Source organism: Gossypium hirsutum, chromosome D13 (assembly GCF_007990345.1).
Source record: "Gossypium hirsutum isolate 1008001.06 chromosome D13, Gossypium_hirsutum_v2.1, whole genome shotgun sequence".
Lineage (NCBI taxonomy): Eukaryota > Viridiplantae > Streptophyta > Magnoliopsida > Malvales > Malvaceae > Gossypium > Gossypium hirsutum.
The window spans coordinates 33,029,224-33,047,048 of NC_053449.1; the positions used below are offsets into that span (position 1 = coordinate 33,029,224).

The following is a 17,825-nucleotide window of genomic DNA, read 5'->3' on the forward strand; positions in this document are numbered from 1 at the left end:
TGTGTGATGCGTGACAATGGTGTGCCACCCTGATATTCGGACTCGACGACCGGGACAGGTATAGGGTGTTACATTTGATGGTATCAGAGCTTAGGTTATTTAACTCTTGGACTTAAGTTGTTGATGTACTGATTGGGGTTTTGTAACCCGTAAATCCAGAAACCCAAGTTTTTAAGTTACTCTGATTGCTTAAATTGATTGAAAATATCTCTGATTGAATTGCATGTGAAGTAAGAATGGGAACATATTAACTTAATCCTAAAGTTTTCTTGCAGGGATGTAACTTGGATCATTTCCCCCACCACTCACACCTTTAGTTTTGTGTATGTTATATTAGATTCAATATACCTCGTAAATGTGTTAATATGAGTGCAAATGTATTTGTATGTTCTGAATGCATTAGCTAGTAAGTTGGAAATTCTGGTAGGAGTGCTTGTTGAAGGTTTTATTCGAGCTAGACCAAGCAGTAGAGCACTACGGTGGTTGCTTTGAGAGATTCATCAGAGTAGCATAGCGAAAGCGTGGTGTAGATTTAGGTCTATGCCTTCATGGGTAGTTGACTCAGCAATTTTCCTTGGCGTAATCTTATAGAGTCAATGTCGTATCCCACATCCCTCAATTCTATTTTTCAGCAGCAACTAAGCTTGTTGCCTCAACAATTAAGGGAAGTCTTGTCTTCCTATCTTACATCTAACTCTTCAAAGGATCCTCTATCTCTCATGGCTTAAATCTTAGAGATTACGTCTATCAAGCATGGTCTTTGGAATGGGGCTCTCAGAGAAGCTAGTATCCAATACAACAACAAGATATTAGATTTAGAGAAATTTGTGAAATCTGGTGAAGACACTTTGGCTAAACTTTGCCAAAAAATCAATATTCAAGCAATTTGATCCCAAGGTTGTCTACATAGATCACAACTTCGAAGAGCAAGCATGAGTATATTCAAATAGAAAATAATCAGTTGAAAGATGAGATCAACCACTTGAAGGATAAAAAACCTGTCTTAAAGGAGAAGTTCAAGGCCCAAAAGGAGAGTCACAAGGCGGAGTTGGAAAGGCTACGCCAATCCCATAAGGAAACCTTTAGAAAGTACCGAGAGAATACCCAAAATAATCTCATTGAAGCTCTACCAGAGTAGAGATCAAATTTGATTTTGCAAGACCAAGTGGCCTCTAGTCCTTTTGACCTTAGCAAGGTAAACTTCGATTTCGTAAAGGATATCTCCACATAGTCACTCAACTTTGATGTCTACCATCCTAAAGGAGAGGAGTGGGAAGCCTTTCAGAGTGAATGGAAACAATCAAGTGTCTTTTTCATTCCCACTACACCAGGACCTGAAGCTAATAAGGGGAGCTTAGCAATGTGGAGCAAAATCTTAAAGCTCATCCCCAAATAGATAAGGTTCGTATAGAACCCACCGACAAGTCCTCAAGAGGAGAAAACTAGAATTTTTCTTTCTGTTCTTGTACTTTTCTAACTATCAATGTAATAGTTGCTGCATTTTTAATGAATCTTTCTTTTCTGAAATCCCGTTCTTTTATTTCTTCATCACTTTAGATATACTTTTCATTTTTAGCATCGAAACCACCATTTACCTTTCTTTTGTCCTTTTGATTTAGCTTTACCTCTCCTTTATATACTTTCTCATTACAGAATTACTTTTACCAATAAATATGACAATTATTCTTCAACATAAATAAATTTTAACATACTTGAGGAACTCTACCAGGTTCGGCATATTATGCATACAAGGCTAAATCGGCTTACAGAAATTCTACCATGGTCCAAGAATGCTAAACCAGGCTTTAATACAAAACTTGTAACACCCTAAATCTAATCCGATAAATTGGATCTAGACCTTGAATGTTACCACACAAATACGAACAAAGACTTAGTCTACTTATATAGATTTCAATTAAAATAAAATACACTTAATTACAACTTTCCAACTAAATTACAAAAGTCGATACATTTAATATATATGTCAGCTAAATTACAAAATCAACATATATTGACTACCTACTCTATTACAAATGTCCCCAAAAGTACGAAATTCTAGATAACAAAGCAGGCTTCGAACTGATGGCAATTCGGTTTGTATGCATAATAAATTGATACGTCGCCTCTTGGCGTAGTCCTAGCATTGTCCCTCCTGGCGTAAACCCACAACACCATACCTGCAACATAACACACATATAAGTTCATAAGAACTTAGTGAGGGCAACATCTTTTAACTGGGTTACATTTGCATATAGCAACTAATATTTTAGTCTGACAATCTCTCCGTTCTTCACCTTTAACTTTGTCTCTAGCAAATACTTCCCCAAGTTCTCTTCTCTTATACTTGTCTGCTTGCCATACCTTACCCTAAGATTATTCCCTTCTCTTCATTGTCTATGATACTTCACTTACACTCTTTAAACCTCTGAGCCATCACCTCATCGTGATTCGAAGAGAAGCACATACACAAGTAACAAGTACTTCCTTCGAATATACAAAGGTTACATCTTTATTCAAAATACATCACAATACTAGCTCATTACTTCACCATATCTCTTTAACTCACCATCTCCAACTGAACCTTAGTCTTTGTGGCATACGTTACCATATATTCTATTTGTACAATTTGTACTTCTGATTTCACTACTTACATTTAAAGGTAATTCAAAACACACCAAATACTTAGCATAGAACCTGCCAAAATGACATCTATCATGATTTATTTCTAAAAGCCTTTCTGGAACATGTCACTAGAGTAACCCTACCGGAGTGCGCCTCAAAAGTTATTGTACGACTCACCATAGAGGTCGTTTCTCCACAATCCGCCACTAAGACTTTCATGTCACAATTTTCCACACATGTTATTTATTTATGGTTCACCACTAAGGCAATTTTTAAGAGCATGCCACGAAGGCGTTCCTTGTAGAGTTGCCACAAAGGCATTCCTTTATTATTTCACCACAAAGGCTACTATATCATAATGTGTTTTACGATATGGATTCGCCTAGACTCACACCTTATGAGGTTTGCCCATCATCATCTGGGACACACATAGAACCCTTTGGGTAATCACCTTCCTTTAGTTTCTTTTCTGAGGATACCATGGCCATGGACTTTTCTGTTCGTAATCGTGTTTAAAGGCTCGACAGACCCCTTTAGATGACTCTGCGAAGACAAAAATAGACTTATCATGCTCAAACCCACTCTCACCAGAACATATCGAATAACATACAACTAAGACGCATATACATAATCCAGACATCTAGATGCAGCGATTCTTCACATCAGTCTACTGGAACTCAACATGTCTATACACATTAGCACAACCATAAACATAATTTAATAATCACACACAGGGAGACATACATAATATACTGTAAGACCAAAGATCACAGCATCATCTTTTAGCCACTCTCTTACAAGTCTACAAGTACCATCATCATTCAAACAAGAGTCAGCATAGAGACTCACTGGATTCCCACCTACTGTAGTTCAGAACTCCAGATCCAGACTTCCATCGTGCAATCAGCAGTAACTACTGCCACAGGACAAGGAAACTCATCAAAATCTATTCACATATCATTTTTTCCATCATTTTTAACATTGGAAATCCCCAAACAGTGTCATTTTACCCTTTATCTTACTGATCTACCAAGCCTAACAAATTTACTCTTCATAACACAGTATGCAGAGCCATAAATCTTACTTTGATGTGGTGTAATCATTGGTAAAGATCCAAATCTACCACTTTTAGCTCAAAAGAGAGAAGGAAATACTTTAGGTTCCTTTAGATTTAGATAGAAATACTTCTTGAAGAAGGAAGAAGAAAATTCCCTCTTTTTAGACCTAAATATCTATATATAATACTCAAGCTCTTATTGGAACCTACCACATGTCACACACTTTCAAAGTTACCTTTACAAATGGTTTACAACTGTAAATATAAATTAAATATTTTTTATATTATTGGTTCGCCCCTTTGTTCCTTTCTAACTATCTCGTTAAAACGTAATTAGCATAACAACTCAATAAACTGGGTGTACAATACATTTGGCAACACTCTTACCAAATCTCTTCATAACTTAATACGTTCTGAGAACAATCCTCGCTTAAGAATCTGATACCTACTATGCACCTAATCTATACGCCAGAACAACAATTGGGCAGATAGCACTACGCCACTTAGGTTACTTTCGATTTACTTGTCAAATTCAAAATCTGCCCAAAATTGGGTATCACAAGTAGTTTGCTTGAGGACATAAAAATGACAGTCGATACCCCGACCATAATTGTAGTAGTAGAATGCAACCACCGATTTTGATTTTGTGTGGTTTCGTCAACCTACACATCTCTCGGTACAACGTTGGCAACAGGTTGACCCGCAGCTGAGTTCGCCCGCTTCTCTAAAATCGATGAGTTTTAGAAGCCACTTTAAATAGACAATATTTCGTGACTTATTAGGTATTAGGAGACCCCTGATAATCATAAGGATGTACACCCAAGCGTGTTGTTCTCTTTGGACTGTTGAATCCTCATCAAGCCCACTGAAATTTTTTTAACCAATTCATATCTATTTGGGCTCCATAAATCATTTTCGGAATCCTCCCCAAAAGTTGTTCGCATACGTTTATCTAATCAGCTATGTGAACTAACCTAGTCATTATCGATAACCCGAGTTGTAACTACACGTCCTTTAGAGTGATAGTACACTCGCCACATGGAAGATGGAATATGTACGTCTTGGGTCTCCATCTTTCCACCAACGCTCTTACAAGTGTGGGGTCCAATTTGCACCCCATGCAAAAATCTAGCATCTCGCAAGTAGGGTTCGATTAAGGGTGATGGAGGAGCAAGTAGATTTTGAATATAGATCTCCAAAATTTGATCTTCTGCCTATATATAAAAAAACATACAAAACACTAAATTCCAATATGAGAAGAAAATATTTAGCATAAATTACATTAAATGTAAAAAAAATTACCATTTGCAATTGATTGACAGAAATGTGCTTGTCATCTAAATGGATTAGAGATTGTGTTATTGCTAATTTTGGAAACACAAAATAAGTTGTAATATAAAAAAAATTTACAAAAATCTTAAGACAATTTTAATTAAAAAAAAGTTGAGAGAGAATTAAATTTTGAGTGAGAAATTAAGAGGGAATTGAGAAAATTTTGAGAATATGAGAGAGAGTTGAGATTAAATTAAAGAAAAAATGAAATTGGGGAGTTAATATAAAAATAAAATAAAATAGACGTTGGTCCCAACGGCTAATTAAATAGCCGTTGGTCCCAACAACTAATTAAATAGTCATTAGGGTGAGTGACCGTTAGGGGAAAACGCTTCCAGTTGGAAACATTTTAGCTTATGTGACAAAAACGCTTCCAGCTAAAAGGTTTTCTTGCAAATACGTTGAAAACATTTCTAGTTGCAAGCACTTTTTTGTAAATTAACTGAAAACACTTCCAACTAGAAGCATTTTCGTAAAATCGTCCTTTGTTATTCGCTAAAAATAGTCTAATCTCGTAATTTTTCATAAAAATAGTCTAATCTTGTAATTTTTTTAAAATTTCGGTATTTTTATGTTATTCGCTGAAATCCTCCTTTGTTTTAACTCTATCTCAATGCTAAATATTTGGAATATTGTGCACCAAAATCTATGTTGATCTGTGTTTGTTGTTTTCATTTTTGAAACATAAGAGGTATAAACACAAAACTATATCGGACATATATATCAAACACGAGTATTTTAATAAAAAATGAAAAGTCCGAATATCGACTATTTAGTGAATGATAAAGAAAATACAGGATTTCCAAGAATTAGGGTGCCTTTGGATTTCCAAGAATATATATATATTTTGAACAGAAAAAACGACCACAACCACAAGGGTCCCCTCATTTATTAAGTAACATCACTAATTACAGCATTATGGATATCCAAGAATATATATATACACACATGTTTAAGAGATACTGTTATAGTGACTTGAAAGTGAGGATATGACCCTTTAAATACACTCCAATTGTTTGAAAGAAATTGATCATTCACAACCAAACAAACATAGGAGATGAGGTCTTCAACAGGAAAATTTCATTAGAAAAAAGGGTTTTCGGCACCCCACTGCTTCTGCAGACGCACTAATGAAAGCTATCTTGAAATTCATCAGAAAAGAGTTCTCTTGTTAAGCTGATAAAGCAGCACTAGAATTTAAATGCTATTCCTGCTTGATCTTTAAATAAACTTCAAGGTCTTTTAGACCCAAGCATAGCAAACACAAAGCAAGCATGGAAGAATGGAAAAATGCAAATTAAGCAAGCAAAATATTAAGGTCATTTATTGACATTTATAGTAAGGGGGAAAAGGGAACAAAATGCAAATATCATCTGATCAAAAGGAAAGACCCCCCAAAAAAAAAGTTTAAAACTTTGAAGAGATTACTGAATCCTTAGCTTTTTTTTTCAGGAGCAGAGACCTTCTTAGCTGTTGCTTGAGAATACAAGAAAGTTCCAAGAATGGCAATCCCAGATCCAAGTGCATTCAAAGGCCTCACTGGATTCCTAAACACCAAAACAGTTGACACTATAACCACAACTCTCTTCATGGTGTTCCCAACTGAAAATGTCAAAGGGCTAATCTCATCAAGTGCCTGATAAGATGATTGGTTGTATAGGTGATAAAATATCCCAGAAAGCAAAACCCATATGTAAAAGGTTGAGGCTTTCCCCACTGTTTGGATTGCTTGCTGATATCCTTGAACCCATTGGGACCCTTCAACAAGAACCGCCACTGGAAACAGATAAAACAGAGAGATTATACTGATCCAACCATAAAGATTCAATCCATTCACTTCTTTGAAGTTTTGCAAACTTCTCTTGGAATATATGTTTCTTAACACAAACCCCACATTGCTAATCAAAGCACCCCACAAGCCTTGAAAATTGAAGGAAACCTCAGTTATAGCAGCTAGAGAACATCCCAAAACAATGGGGAGAATGGAAAGCCAGACTTTCAAAGGGTATGTATCACCAAGGAATGAAGAGAAAACAACCGAAAACACAGGCTCCGATGATTTGATAACATGAGTGAAGGAAACAGCAACTTTAGAAAACGAAACGCAAGCTGAAATGTGGCCTATTGTGTGAAACAATGCAGGTCCAAGAAGAGCAATAATAAAAGGCTTTGTGATTTTGGGACAAGGTTGCAACTTTAAAGACCACAGAACCAACATCCAAATTGAACCAGCAAAGAGTTGAAAAGAAGCAAGCAGCCAAGGGAATGGGAAGACATTCAATGCTTTTTTATTGTAAATGTTAAAGACAATGTTCTGAAAGTACCAAAAACCGAACACAAGTGCAAGCTGTAAAGTCTTGGCCTTCGATTTAGCGGCTGCTGCTGCTTCAACAGATTCAGCTTCTCCTTCAGGATTAGATTCAGATGATGCAGCTGCTTTGGGAACATGGGATCCTGCTTTCCTAGATGGGTTTTCAAGGATTTTCCCCAGATGGGTAGTTTTGGTGCTTAAAGCTTGGATCTTGCCAAAAGGGCAGGCATGGATTTTGTTGAAGTTGAGAGGTGTGGATTTGGTGAGAAAAACAGGAGCCTCAGCCAAGTTCTTTGGGGTTTGGATCCTTTTTATGGGAAAGTATTGATGAGTGGATTTGGAGAAAGTGATGGGAGTGGATGGTATGAGATTCAGAGTAAACATTTGTTATTTCAGGAGACAAAAATCAAGGGATTCTCTGCAATAAGTGAAAAGAGCATAAATTTTTAAGGAGGATGGAAGGGAAAAGGATAGATATTTCGGGTGCCTCTTGGCTTTGGATCTTAACTTTTATGCTTTTGTTTTGGGTTGTAAATTTTTTGAACCTTTGTATTGGGTTTTGGGTTTTATTGAATAAACTAAAAAGATCTGCAAGATACGAGGAAATAAATCTGTATTATTCTATTATCAAACACAAACCGTGCCTAAAAAGAATATTAAATTCCTCATCCACCATTCATGTTCTTTTTTCCCCAATGCCAACCGCTTTAAAACCCTAATTTTTTTTTCATTTTTAAAACCCTAAATTCCTTTTAACCATAGTTAATTTTTAACCGTTGTTCTTTTTTTGCAATTTCCTTACTTAATTTTTAAGAGCTTCAATTTTAGTTACTTAAGCGTTAAACATCTGACGATGATTTATTGTACATGCTATATCATGTTTACATTTTTATTTTAATTATTCAATTTTTAGATTACTTTTATTTTAATCACTTAAAAAATATTTTTTTTAATATTGATTCAGGAAAGATTCATTAAAATTTAAAGTAAAAAAGTGGTAGACATTAAGATAATACATTAAAAAAGTTGTCATATTGTATTTGTTTGCTCTCTTACAAAAACTTCCATTTTTTTTTCAATATTGGAATTTTAAATTTCAAAACGTCAAAATCAATTAAATAAATTGTTGAATTGATTTTCCTTGATAATATTAGCATATTTGTTACTATAATATTGAAATTAATTAATTTAGCTTCCTTCTAACATTTAAAATTTTATTTTATGTTTTCAAAATAAAATAAAAGAAAATCACTCATAAAGAAAAAATCATTACAATTAATTAAATTAATTAGTTTTATCTTCCATGCCAAGCAAACCTAGAATTATTTTCATCACTTCTTTACCCAAACGAAAAACAATCGATTAATTTAATTAATTGCAAGGATTTTTTTTTTGGCTTTTAGCTTAGCATGAAAGATTTAATATTATATAATAAAAAGAAACTTAACTTTAGTAGAAAATTATTAAACATGAGTTACTTTAGTTGATTTTGTTACTAATTTCAATATTACAGTAACAAATCGATTAACATTATCAAAGGATAAAAAATTTTAATAATTTATTTAACTGATTTTGATGCTTTGAAATTTAAAATTTTAATAATGAAAAATAAAAAAAATTAGAATTTTCAGCAATAAGATAAATAAGTACAATTTAACAAAATTTTAATGTATTGTTTTAGTTTCTACCACTTTTTCAATTTATCCTTAATTATTTTTTACCCGGTTCAGGCCAAAAAAAAGTTCGATGACCAAAATGAAAAAAAAAACATAGAAATTAAGTGACATGATGTGGACATGATTTAGTGTGTATAATCAGCCACCATTAAGGATTTAATACTTAAATAACTAAAATCAAATCACCTTAAAAATTAAGTCACGAAAATACAAGAATTTTTTAATGATGAAAATAAAAATACCTAAAAATTGAGTCATGAAAGTTTTACGTAAAAATATTTAATCAGTATTCTCTTATTTTGCTGACTATCTAAAACTCGTGTTGAAAAGTGAAGGATAGAAATATTATGATGAGATGAAAGATAATAATAATAAGACACAAAATATAATATAATAGGATAAGGCATAAAAATATGGGGAAATTTGGAGAAAATGCTAATTTTTTTTAAAAAATAAAGGAAATGAGTTAGTTTTTTTTATAAAATTTAGGAAAATAAGTCGGTTTTGGAGAGTAGGTGAAAATGCGCCCTACAAGGTGCGCTTTCATTTTCAACATATTAGCTTCTTTGGTCAGATGGTTTAATGTTATTAGTTTTGTCCTTGAATCTCGGGTTCAATTGCTTACTCACATTTGTATTTTTTTTTATTTCATGTTGTTTCAAGTTTTTTTGTTATTTTTAATTAATAATTTTATTACATTAGCTACTTTAGTTAGATGGTTAAATAATAGTGATTTTATTCTTGAAATTCAGGTTTGATTCCTCCTCTAAGAATATTTCTATTTTTTATTTCATGTTGTTTCAAGCTTTTTTTTGTTTTTAATTAATGTTTTTAATTAATAAATATATTTTTCAAGTTTTTTATTTTTAATTAATAAATTTTTTATAAAATCAAATAATAAATATGTAATTATATAATAAAAATATATATTATATATATCATTATGTTAAAAATATTTGAAATTAATAACTGCTTTATTTATATAAATAAAGTAATAATTATATAATAAAAATATATATTTTTATATTTACCATTATGTTAAATATACTTTATTTTTTAAAAAACATCAACTAATTTTTTTGATATAATTTTATATATAATATTTATATGTCAAATATTTTTTTCTCTACGTATATTGTGGGTATGGTGATTTTGAAAATTATAAAATGAAATAATTATTTCAAATATCATTATTTTTTTCATTCATATTGTGGTGGTTGATTTACCGAAATATGCTGAAAAAATTTTAAATTTGAGAATGTATGTTTTTTTCTAATTTAGTGATATATGCTGAAATTAGAGAGAGAAATGAAAACGCGTCTTACAGGACGCGTTTTCAGTGCCATAACAATGAAAACATGCCTTATAGGATTCATTTTCAAGCCAATGGTAACTTTTCCTCCAACGGCTACAATACCCCCAACAATCATTTTTTTCCTATATAAACCCCTCCAAACTTCATTCTTTTCAACTCAATTCTCAATTCTTTTTTTAAAAAAATCTTTCTCTGAATCTTATTCTTATTCTCTTTGATTTTATTTTATTCCTTATAATTTGTAAAATGACAAATCAGCTTATTCATTTGGATGACAAACACATCTTCGACGTTCATTTACAAATGGTAAGAAAATATTATTAAATTATTAAATTTTAATTAGTTAATTATTGTGTTGTTAACATTATTAATTTTTTATGTTTATAAACTAAGGCCGAAGATCGAATTTTGGAGACGTACATATACAATTTAAGTGAAGGCACATCAGATGCCATTTATGAACACTTGCGAGATGCGAGATTCTTATACGTGGCTCGAATCTCGGGGGGACTAAATTGGGCCCCACTTATCAGTGCTTTGATGGAAAGATGGAGATTGAAGAAACACACATTTCATCTTCCCTACGGTGAGTGTACAATTACACTCGAGGCCGTTGGTTTACAACTCAGTCTACCGGTTGATGGGGAAGTTGTTATGGGGCCACTGACGAGTGTTGATTTGAGTGCAACATGCGAGCAACTACTAGGGAAGGTGTCGAACAAGTTTAGAGGTAGCTGGATCGAGATGGAATGGTCGAAGGACAACTTCAAAACTATTGAGGCTTCCTTGAGTGATGTTGAAAAAGAACAATTCGCGCACGTATTCATCTTAAGGTTGATCGAGGGTCTACTTATGTCAGATAAATCTCGAAATCTGGTACATATAAGGTAGCTACTACTACTAGTTGACTTGAAAGAAGCGGGACGACTTAGTAGGGGATTAGTAATGATGGCGACGTTGTATCGAGAAATATATCGAGCGAAGAATCTAAAAAAAGTTAAAATAGGCGGTTGCATGCTCCTTCATCAATCATGGGCGTGGTATCGACTTCTATTTTACACCCCTGAGTGGACCCCTTTATGAATTCACACTCGTAATATGATAAAATTCATTTTCTAATACTATTATCGTTATAATTTTTCATTGTTGTATTTTTGAAATAACATATTATTTAAATAGGTGGAACAATTGCGTGAGACACACAAGTATACCGACTGAGATTGTGGATATCCGGCTAGCTTTAGATCAACAAACTGAAGAGTTTATGAATTTCAAAAGTTATATAATATTGATTCCAGCATTTGAAATTAAATATTAAGCACGTGCTAAAATTTATAAATTCATACTACAGTTTGAATGGATGGCATATGCAAATCTAAAAATTCAAGAATGTGTCCCGGTCGAATTTTTGGCCAATCGCAACATTTGGCATATCAAAGTGCCATTGATTGTTTTTGCAATGGTCGAAATGTACGAACCTTGTAACACCCTCTAATTTAATGGTTTGGCCAATGAACGACAAAGTGACAAAAAGGCTAGAAACAAAACACAGTATATAAAAAAACAAAAAAAGGTTTCGATGAAAGTCATTAACTCATATAGGTAGCATGCTTAGCATGCCGCTTGGTAGATTTTTGTTAGAAGCAAAAACCAAATCCAAAACAAAAACAAGAGTATGCAACATATAATATTCAAAATAGGAATTTAAGATTGGTGAATGTCACTTAAGTTAGTTTATACAAAATATTCTTTGCGGATACAATTAGTTTATACAAAATATTCTTTGCGGATACAACCAGATTCAAAGAATACAAATGTTTTAAAATAAAAGTTTTTCGGCCATACGCTACCCCGATATATACATGTTACAAAATAAAAACGCATGGATCACAATTGAAGCCATTTCTTGGCTAAGTCTTCAAGAGTCTGAGAGAACTTAAAATTCCTAAAAATGGAAGAGAAGAGACTAGGTAGGTTCAAATTGAACTTAGTGAGTTCCAAGAATAAATGATAACCTTTCTAACAAGGTTTCAAGGAAATGAAACCAACATAGAGTAATTAACATATCAACTTTACCTCACAATTTACACTCGAACACAACATTATAATTGTGTGCAATCTATTGGCGAATACATATCGTAATTTTTTTTCAATTCAAAGGTAGACACTGTCCGGTTCTATGTATCATTCATAGGTGCATACAAGACACGATAGCCACAGTTTACATGCTGATAGTTAACTAAGTACATTTCACATGCAAGAATTACGTAATACACGTATACTATGCATGGACAGTTCATGGATCCTTCCTTGTGCTAGCTTCTGATCTATTCAACCTCCGAAGAGCTACAGTTCCATTATCACAATATTGCTTCGTAAATTCAGTATTCCATTTATCCAACTGAACCTCCTCAAATCCTCCTTATTACCTTACATGTTCCCCCGCAAAGTTGGGGTCATTCACCAATCTCAGTTTGCATTAACAAGCCCTATAGGAGGCAAATCACATATCATTTCATTATCTCCATACATTTCTCCTAGCACCATCACATATCCATGATTTACCTTCATTACCCCCTTCCACCATTTTGGATATGGAGCTTGTGCACCAAGGAAGGAATACCCACTTTAATCACACATGCACATTCATTTAAGTTTCATTTATGTAGCTTGCTATCATAGAGGAATATACATGCAACGTCACCTAACAGTATTTTATCATACAATATAACATTCATTTAACGAGATTGACTCGCTTCTGGAAATAAACTACATTCAAGATTAACCACACTTGGAAGTTTAATTACTTTACTTGGACAAATAACATTTTGTTGAGTTTGTTCATTTACTCATTATACACAAAAGTGAAAAAGAACTCACCAAACTTCTTCAGGTTAAGGTTTATCTACTTTATGGGTTCTTTCCCCTTTTACTAGGGCCTTCACCCGTTTCTTTAACTAAAAACATTCAAACATTTATATTAGGTTCAGAAACAATTGAATCTTTAATGAAAACAGAAGAATCAACAACATGCAGTAAAGATTCAGATGGAAGTTTTCTTCATTCTAAAAATTTCTGTGAAAACCTATGAAAACCGATTTCAACTACCCTTTTGTTTCCTATACTGAACTAAAAGACTTAAGAGATTACAGAAAATTGGCTTGAAAAAGGGTAGTTTTTAACAAGCTAAGATAATTAGTTCCTCCTTTAGCATTGAAGAACATTTCTAAATTTCTTTAAAAAAATAAAAATGAAAAGAAGGAAATAAAGTTTCTCGTCTTTTAAACTTCTACTCTCTCTATATATGAAATTTAACATGTATTCCACACAAATCAAGATCCCTAATCATAATTCATGCACACACGATTCCACTAATTAATTACCCTTATCGAGACTCTCCAAGTGTCTTGCAAAATAAAAGTTTCTCATCCTAAGACTTGACACACATCTAATACATGTCCAACTTATCGCAGGTTCTGAAATGAACTAACAAGATTGCAACATTTGAACTCACAATTGGCGGGTCTGCCAACGGAAGTACTCACAAAATACAAGATTTTGCCAAATGTCAGTGCTCGCCAAATGCAGATTAAGAGTCTACAATAAGGCGGAACAAAATGATAAAAAATACTACAACTAGCCTAATTTAGTGAGTTAAACTAGCTCACGGACAATTCCCTTAACGTACACATTTGGCCAAAGACAAAAAATGCAAATTTGAAAACTTAAAGTGTGGCAAATTCAACCGAGTGATTTGGTAGTTCAGGTGTACGCAACATATTCCGTCGCCACCTTAGAAGCTCGATGACCTGCACAAGATCAACTTGTGGTGGAGACTCAATGAAGATTGGCCACATTCCACAAGAAGTATATCGAGATGTGGTAGCGTAGGAATGATTACTTACCAATGTGTGAATCATTTCTCACACTAGAGTTGGCGACATCTCAAGATTACATGGATTTGTTCAGACATAACAGAAAGCTATATCTATTATCGATTGCAAAAAGGAGTAGGCAACGTCACTGTAGGAGTCCAGGACGAGGGCCCATGAGTCCTAGGTCAGGAGATCATGTAGCGGGGGAATCAACATCTGCTCCAGCTCCACACAAGGACCCGATTGCCGGGCAACCTCCTGATTAATATGGTTCATATATTTTTGGTGTTAACCCAATTTATTTTATATAAGCACCACAACACAAACCATCATTCACTGCATCAACACCTTCTCTAGGTGTATATTTCGCATGACCTCCACCAACCGCACCATTTTACATGCTGATGTCGCTGGAAACACTAAAATATATAGGCTATTTCAGCACTTTCTTAGGTTTAATTCATGAAAATTCCAACTCTTTCCTATCAGATTTTGTGCTTTCATTACAAAATAACTAAATTGGACATGATTTAAGACGCATCTTGATTTTTAACAATTTTGATATTAAAATTATGTAATTATTCTAATTTTGAGCAATTTTGTGCAATGGAAGCAAAATTAGCCTTGAAGTCACCCTGGGAAGATTAAATTCCTGGAGCATCTCTGAAGCATTAGTTGATGAATTAACAACCATGAACATCAAAATTAACATACTCTGACTCTCTAAAAAATTAGTTTGATCCGATTAAAAATTAGATCGATAAATTTGGATAGCATGATGTGGAAGGAAGGGCCTAAAGTGACCAATTGAGGAAGGAAAAACCACGAGCCCAAGGAATAACCCAAAATCATCCATCCCCTGCCCAAATTAGCTCCCAAACCTGATTAAAAATAATTTCAAAATAGACCTTAAATTCCTTCACAAAGTCGTTCCAACCCCTCCATTTTACGACACCAAGCTAATTTTAGCAAAGCCATTTAAACCTCTCTTCCTACAATCAAGGGTCAACCATAGGAGGAGAAAATCAAGGCTCTTCCATGTTATTTTTAGCCTTCCCAAGCTTGTATAAATAACCACCCTCCTTGCCTTTCATTCATCACCACTCAATCATTCACCTCTCATCCATTCCTTTCATCTCTTCTACCCTTTACTCTCTCAACTTTCCCTTCTCCCATTTCTGATTTTTCCCTCTTGAAAAAAAGTCTTGCAAGTCATTGGATCAGCAAAAATCAACATCTTGGAGCCTTTGGTCAACAGAACAAAGCAGAAAAGAGAAATGGATGCACACTAGCTTGACTTTGGAGAACACTGGATTTGTCTTCTAGTCTCATTCTCTGTTTTCTTTTTAGTTTGTTTTGAGATTATAAACATGAATGCTAATTGTTTTAATGTTTTTGATTTAATTAAAATGACTTAATTTGCATTTTTGTTAGATTGATTGCATTCTACTTGCTTAAATTATTGAAATTGTGTTCGTAATGTTATAGGCCTTGGTAATTTGTTTATTTAGATAAAATTATGCTTATGTTACTCTTGCATTATAATTGTAAAATTTCAATTGAATTAATTATTTAATCGGATTGAAATTATAATTAATTGACATAATATCTAGATGGTGCATGTTTAATCTTCTTAAGTATAAAATTAGATTATTAACCAATATTATTGCCTTGCATAACCTAAAGATTGTTGTGATTAGACTTGTTGCAGTATAGAAATATATTGTTCACTCTGTCTTATGACTGCTTATGAAAATTAGTTAATTAATTTAACATAGATATATGCTAGAAAGGTTAATTAATTTTAATAAGTATTTTTTCATCAGTTAACAAGGAACCAAGTTGCCATGAAATTATCCGTAGCATCATGAACATTGTTTTAATAATTCCAAGTCAAAGAATAAGATTAATCTAACACACTTATGCCATATTGATTAAACTTGTTAAAGTCTTTCTTTTATCATTGTTTTTTTAACTTATTTAAATTTAATTCTTAGTTAATTTAGAAAATAACTCACTGGCTGCAAAATATTTTTCCACTACCAATTTGATTAAGTCTATATTTTTAAAAATATTTACTTTTACTTTCCTTGTAGAGATGATAACTCCATATATTTTTCACTTTATTACTTGTTACGATTGTTTACACTTGCACATTTCTGTCGTTCCAAGTTTTTTGTGCCATTGTTGGGGACTGTTAAAAAGACATTATTTGTGAAATTATTAATTTTGCATTTTGGTCTATTTTTCTGTTGAATCTTAATTTAATTATTTTGTGTTTCTTTTAGGTGTTTATGAGTATTGATCAAATTACTGACTTACTCCCAATAAATCCTGAAATTGAAAAAACTTTTAGACAAAGAAGATGACAAGCAACTCAAAGACGAATAGAAAAGATGAACCTTGAGAACCAAAATTAAGGAAATGGAAAAAATTATGCTCAAAATCTCATCCTTGTTGCTGATGGCAAGGATCGAGCTTTAAGATAGTACCATGTCAGTTTCTCATGAGCTTAATTCAGGAATTAGAAGACCCTAGATCGAGGCACAATAATTTGAGATAATGCCTATTATGTTTCAAAGGTTTCAGACAGTGGGCCAATTTAGTAGGTTGCCTACTGAAGATCCTCACCTTCACCTCAAATTGTTTATGGAGGTGAGTGACTCCTTCAAACTGGCTGGAGTAATCGAGGATGCACTAAGGCTGAATTTGTTCCCATATTCACTAAGGTACAGAGCTTAACCCTGGTTAAATTCGTTGTAACCCGATTCAATTTCTACACGTTAAGAGTTAGTAGAATGCTTCCTAATGAAGTATTTCCCACCTAGCAAGAATTCTAAATTGTGAAATTAGATCACCCTTTTCAGCAGATGGATGATGATTCTCACTATGAGGCGTGAGAGAGATTCAAAAAATATTACAAAAATAACCTCATCACAGAATTTTGCCTTACATCCAATTGGGGACATTTTATAATGTTCTCAACACACATATGAGGGTAGCAGTAGACACTTATGCAAATGGTGCTCTCCTTTCCAAGTCTTATAACGAGGCTTATGAAATCATTGAGAGAATCTCCGGTAATAATTACCAATGGCCAACTAATCAAGCAGCTTCAGAAAGATGAGTCGTAGGAGTACATGAAGTGAATGCCCTCACTTCACTTGCAACTCAGATATCCTCAATATCTTCAATGCTTAAAAATTTTACTGCTAACGAGTTTAATAATGTTCCAGGTCAACCACCTAATCAATTCGAGAACATAGCCTGTATATATTGTGGGGAAGGGCACTTGTTCGAAAATTACCCATCAAACTTAGAGTCCATTTATTACATGGGTAGTTAGAACCAGAATAGAGGTGGGCAGGGACCATAGTCCAACTTCTATAACCCATCATGGTGAAACCACCTGAATTTTTCTTGGAGTAACTAGGGGGCTAGACCCAGAAACACCTATGTGCAATCCAGACCAACCCAACCACCAAGGTTCACCCAGTAAGTTCAAAAGCCACCAAAAGCCAAACCTTCCAATGGTTTGGAAAACTTGTTGAAGGCATACACGACTAATAGTGATGCCATGATTCAAAACTAAACAGCACTAATTCAAGGTCGAGCTACAGCTTTGAAGAACTTAAAA

The 17,825-nt window shown here is 33.5% G+C and overlaps 1 protein-coding gene and 1 non-coding gene across 2 annotated transcripts; both read right to left on the reverse strand.

Annotated features, from left to right (window-relative positions):
- Positions 1 to 6,308: 6,308 nt before the first annotated feature.
- LOC107940672 (xylulose 5-phosphate/phosphate translocator, chloroplastic) lies at positions 6,309 to 7,995 on the reverse strand. The gene has a single exon (XM_016874105.2). The coding sequence runs from the start codon at positions 7,704 to 7,706 to the stop codon at positions 6,447 to 6,449; it is 1,260 nt and encodes a 419-aa protein (XP_016729594.1). The 5' UTR covers positions 7,707 to 7,995; the 3' UTR covers positions 6,309 to 6,446.
- Positions 7,996 to 17,026: 9,031 nt separating this feature from the next.
- On the reverse strand, positions 17,027 to 17,132 carry LOC121225894 (small nucleolar RNA R71). The gene has a single exon (XR_005923797.1). It is a non-coding gene; the product is annotated as a small nucleolar RNA R71 (small nucleolar RNA).
- Between the last annotated feature and the right edge of the window lie 693 nt (positions 17,133 to 17,825).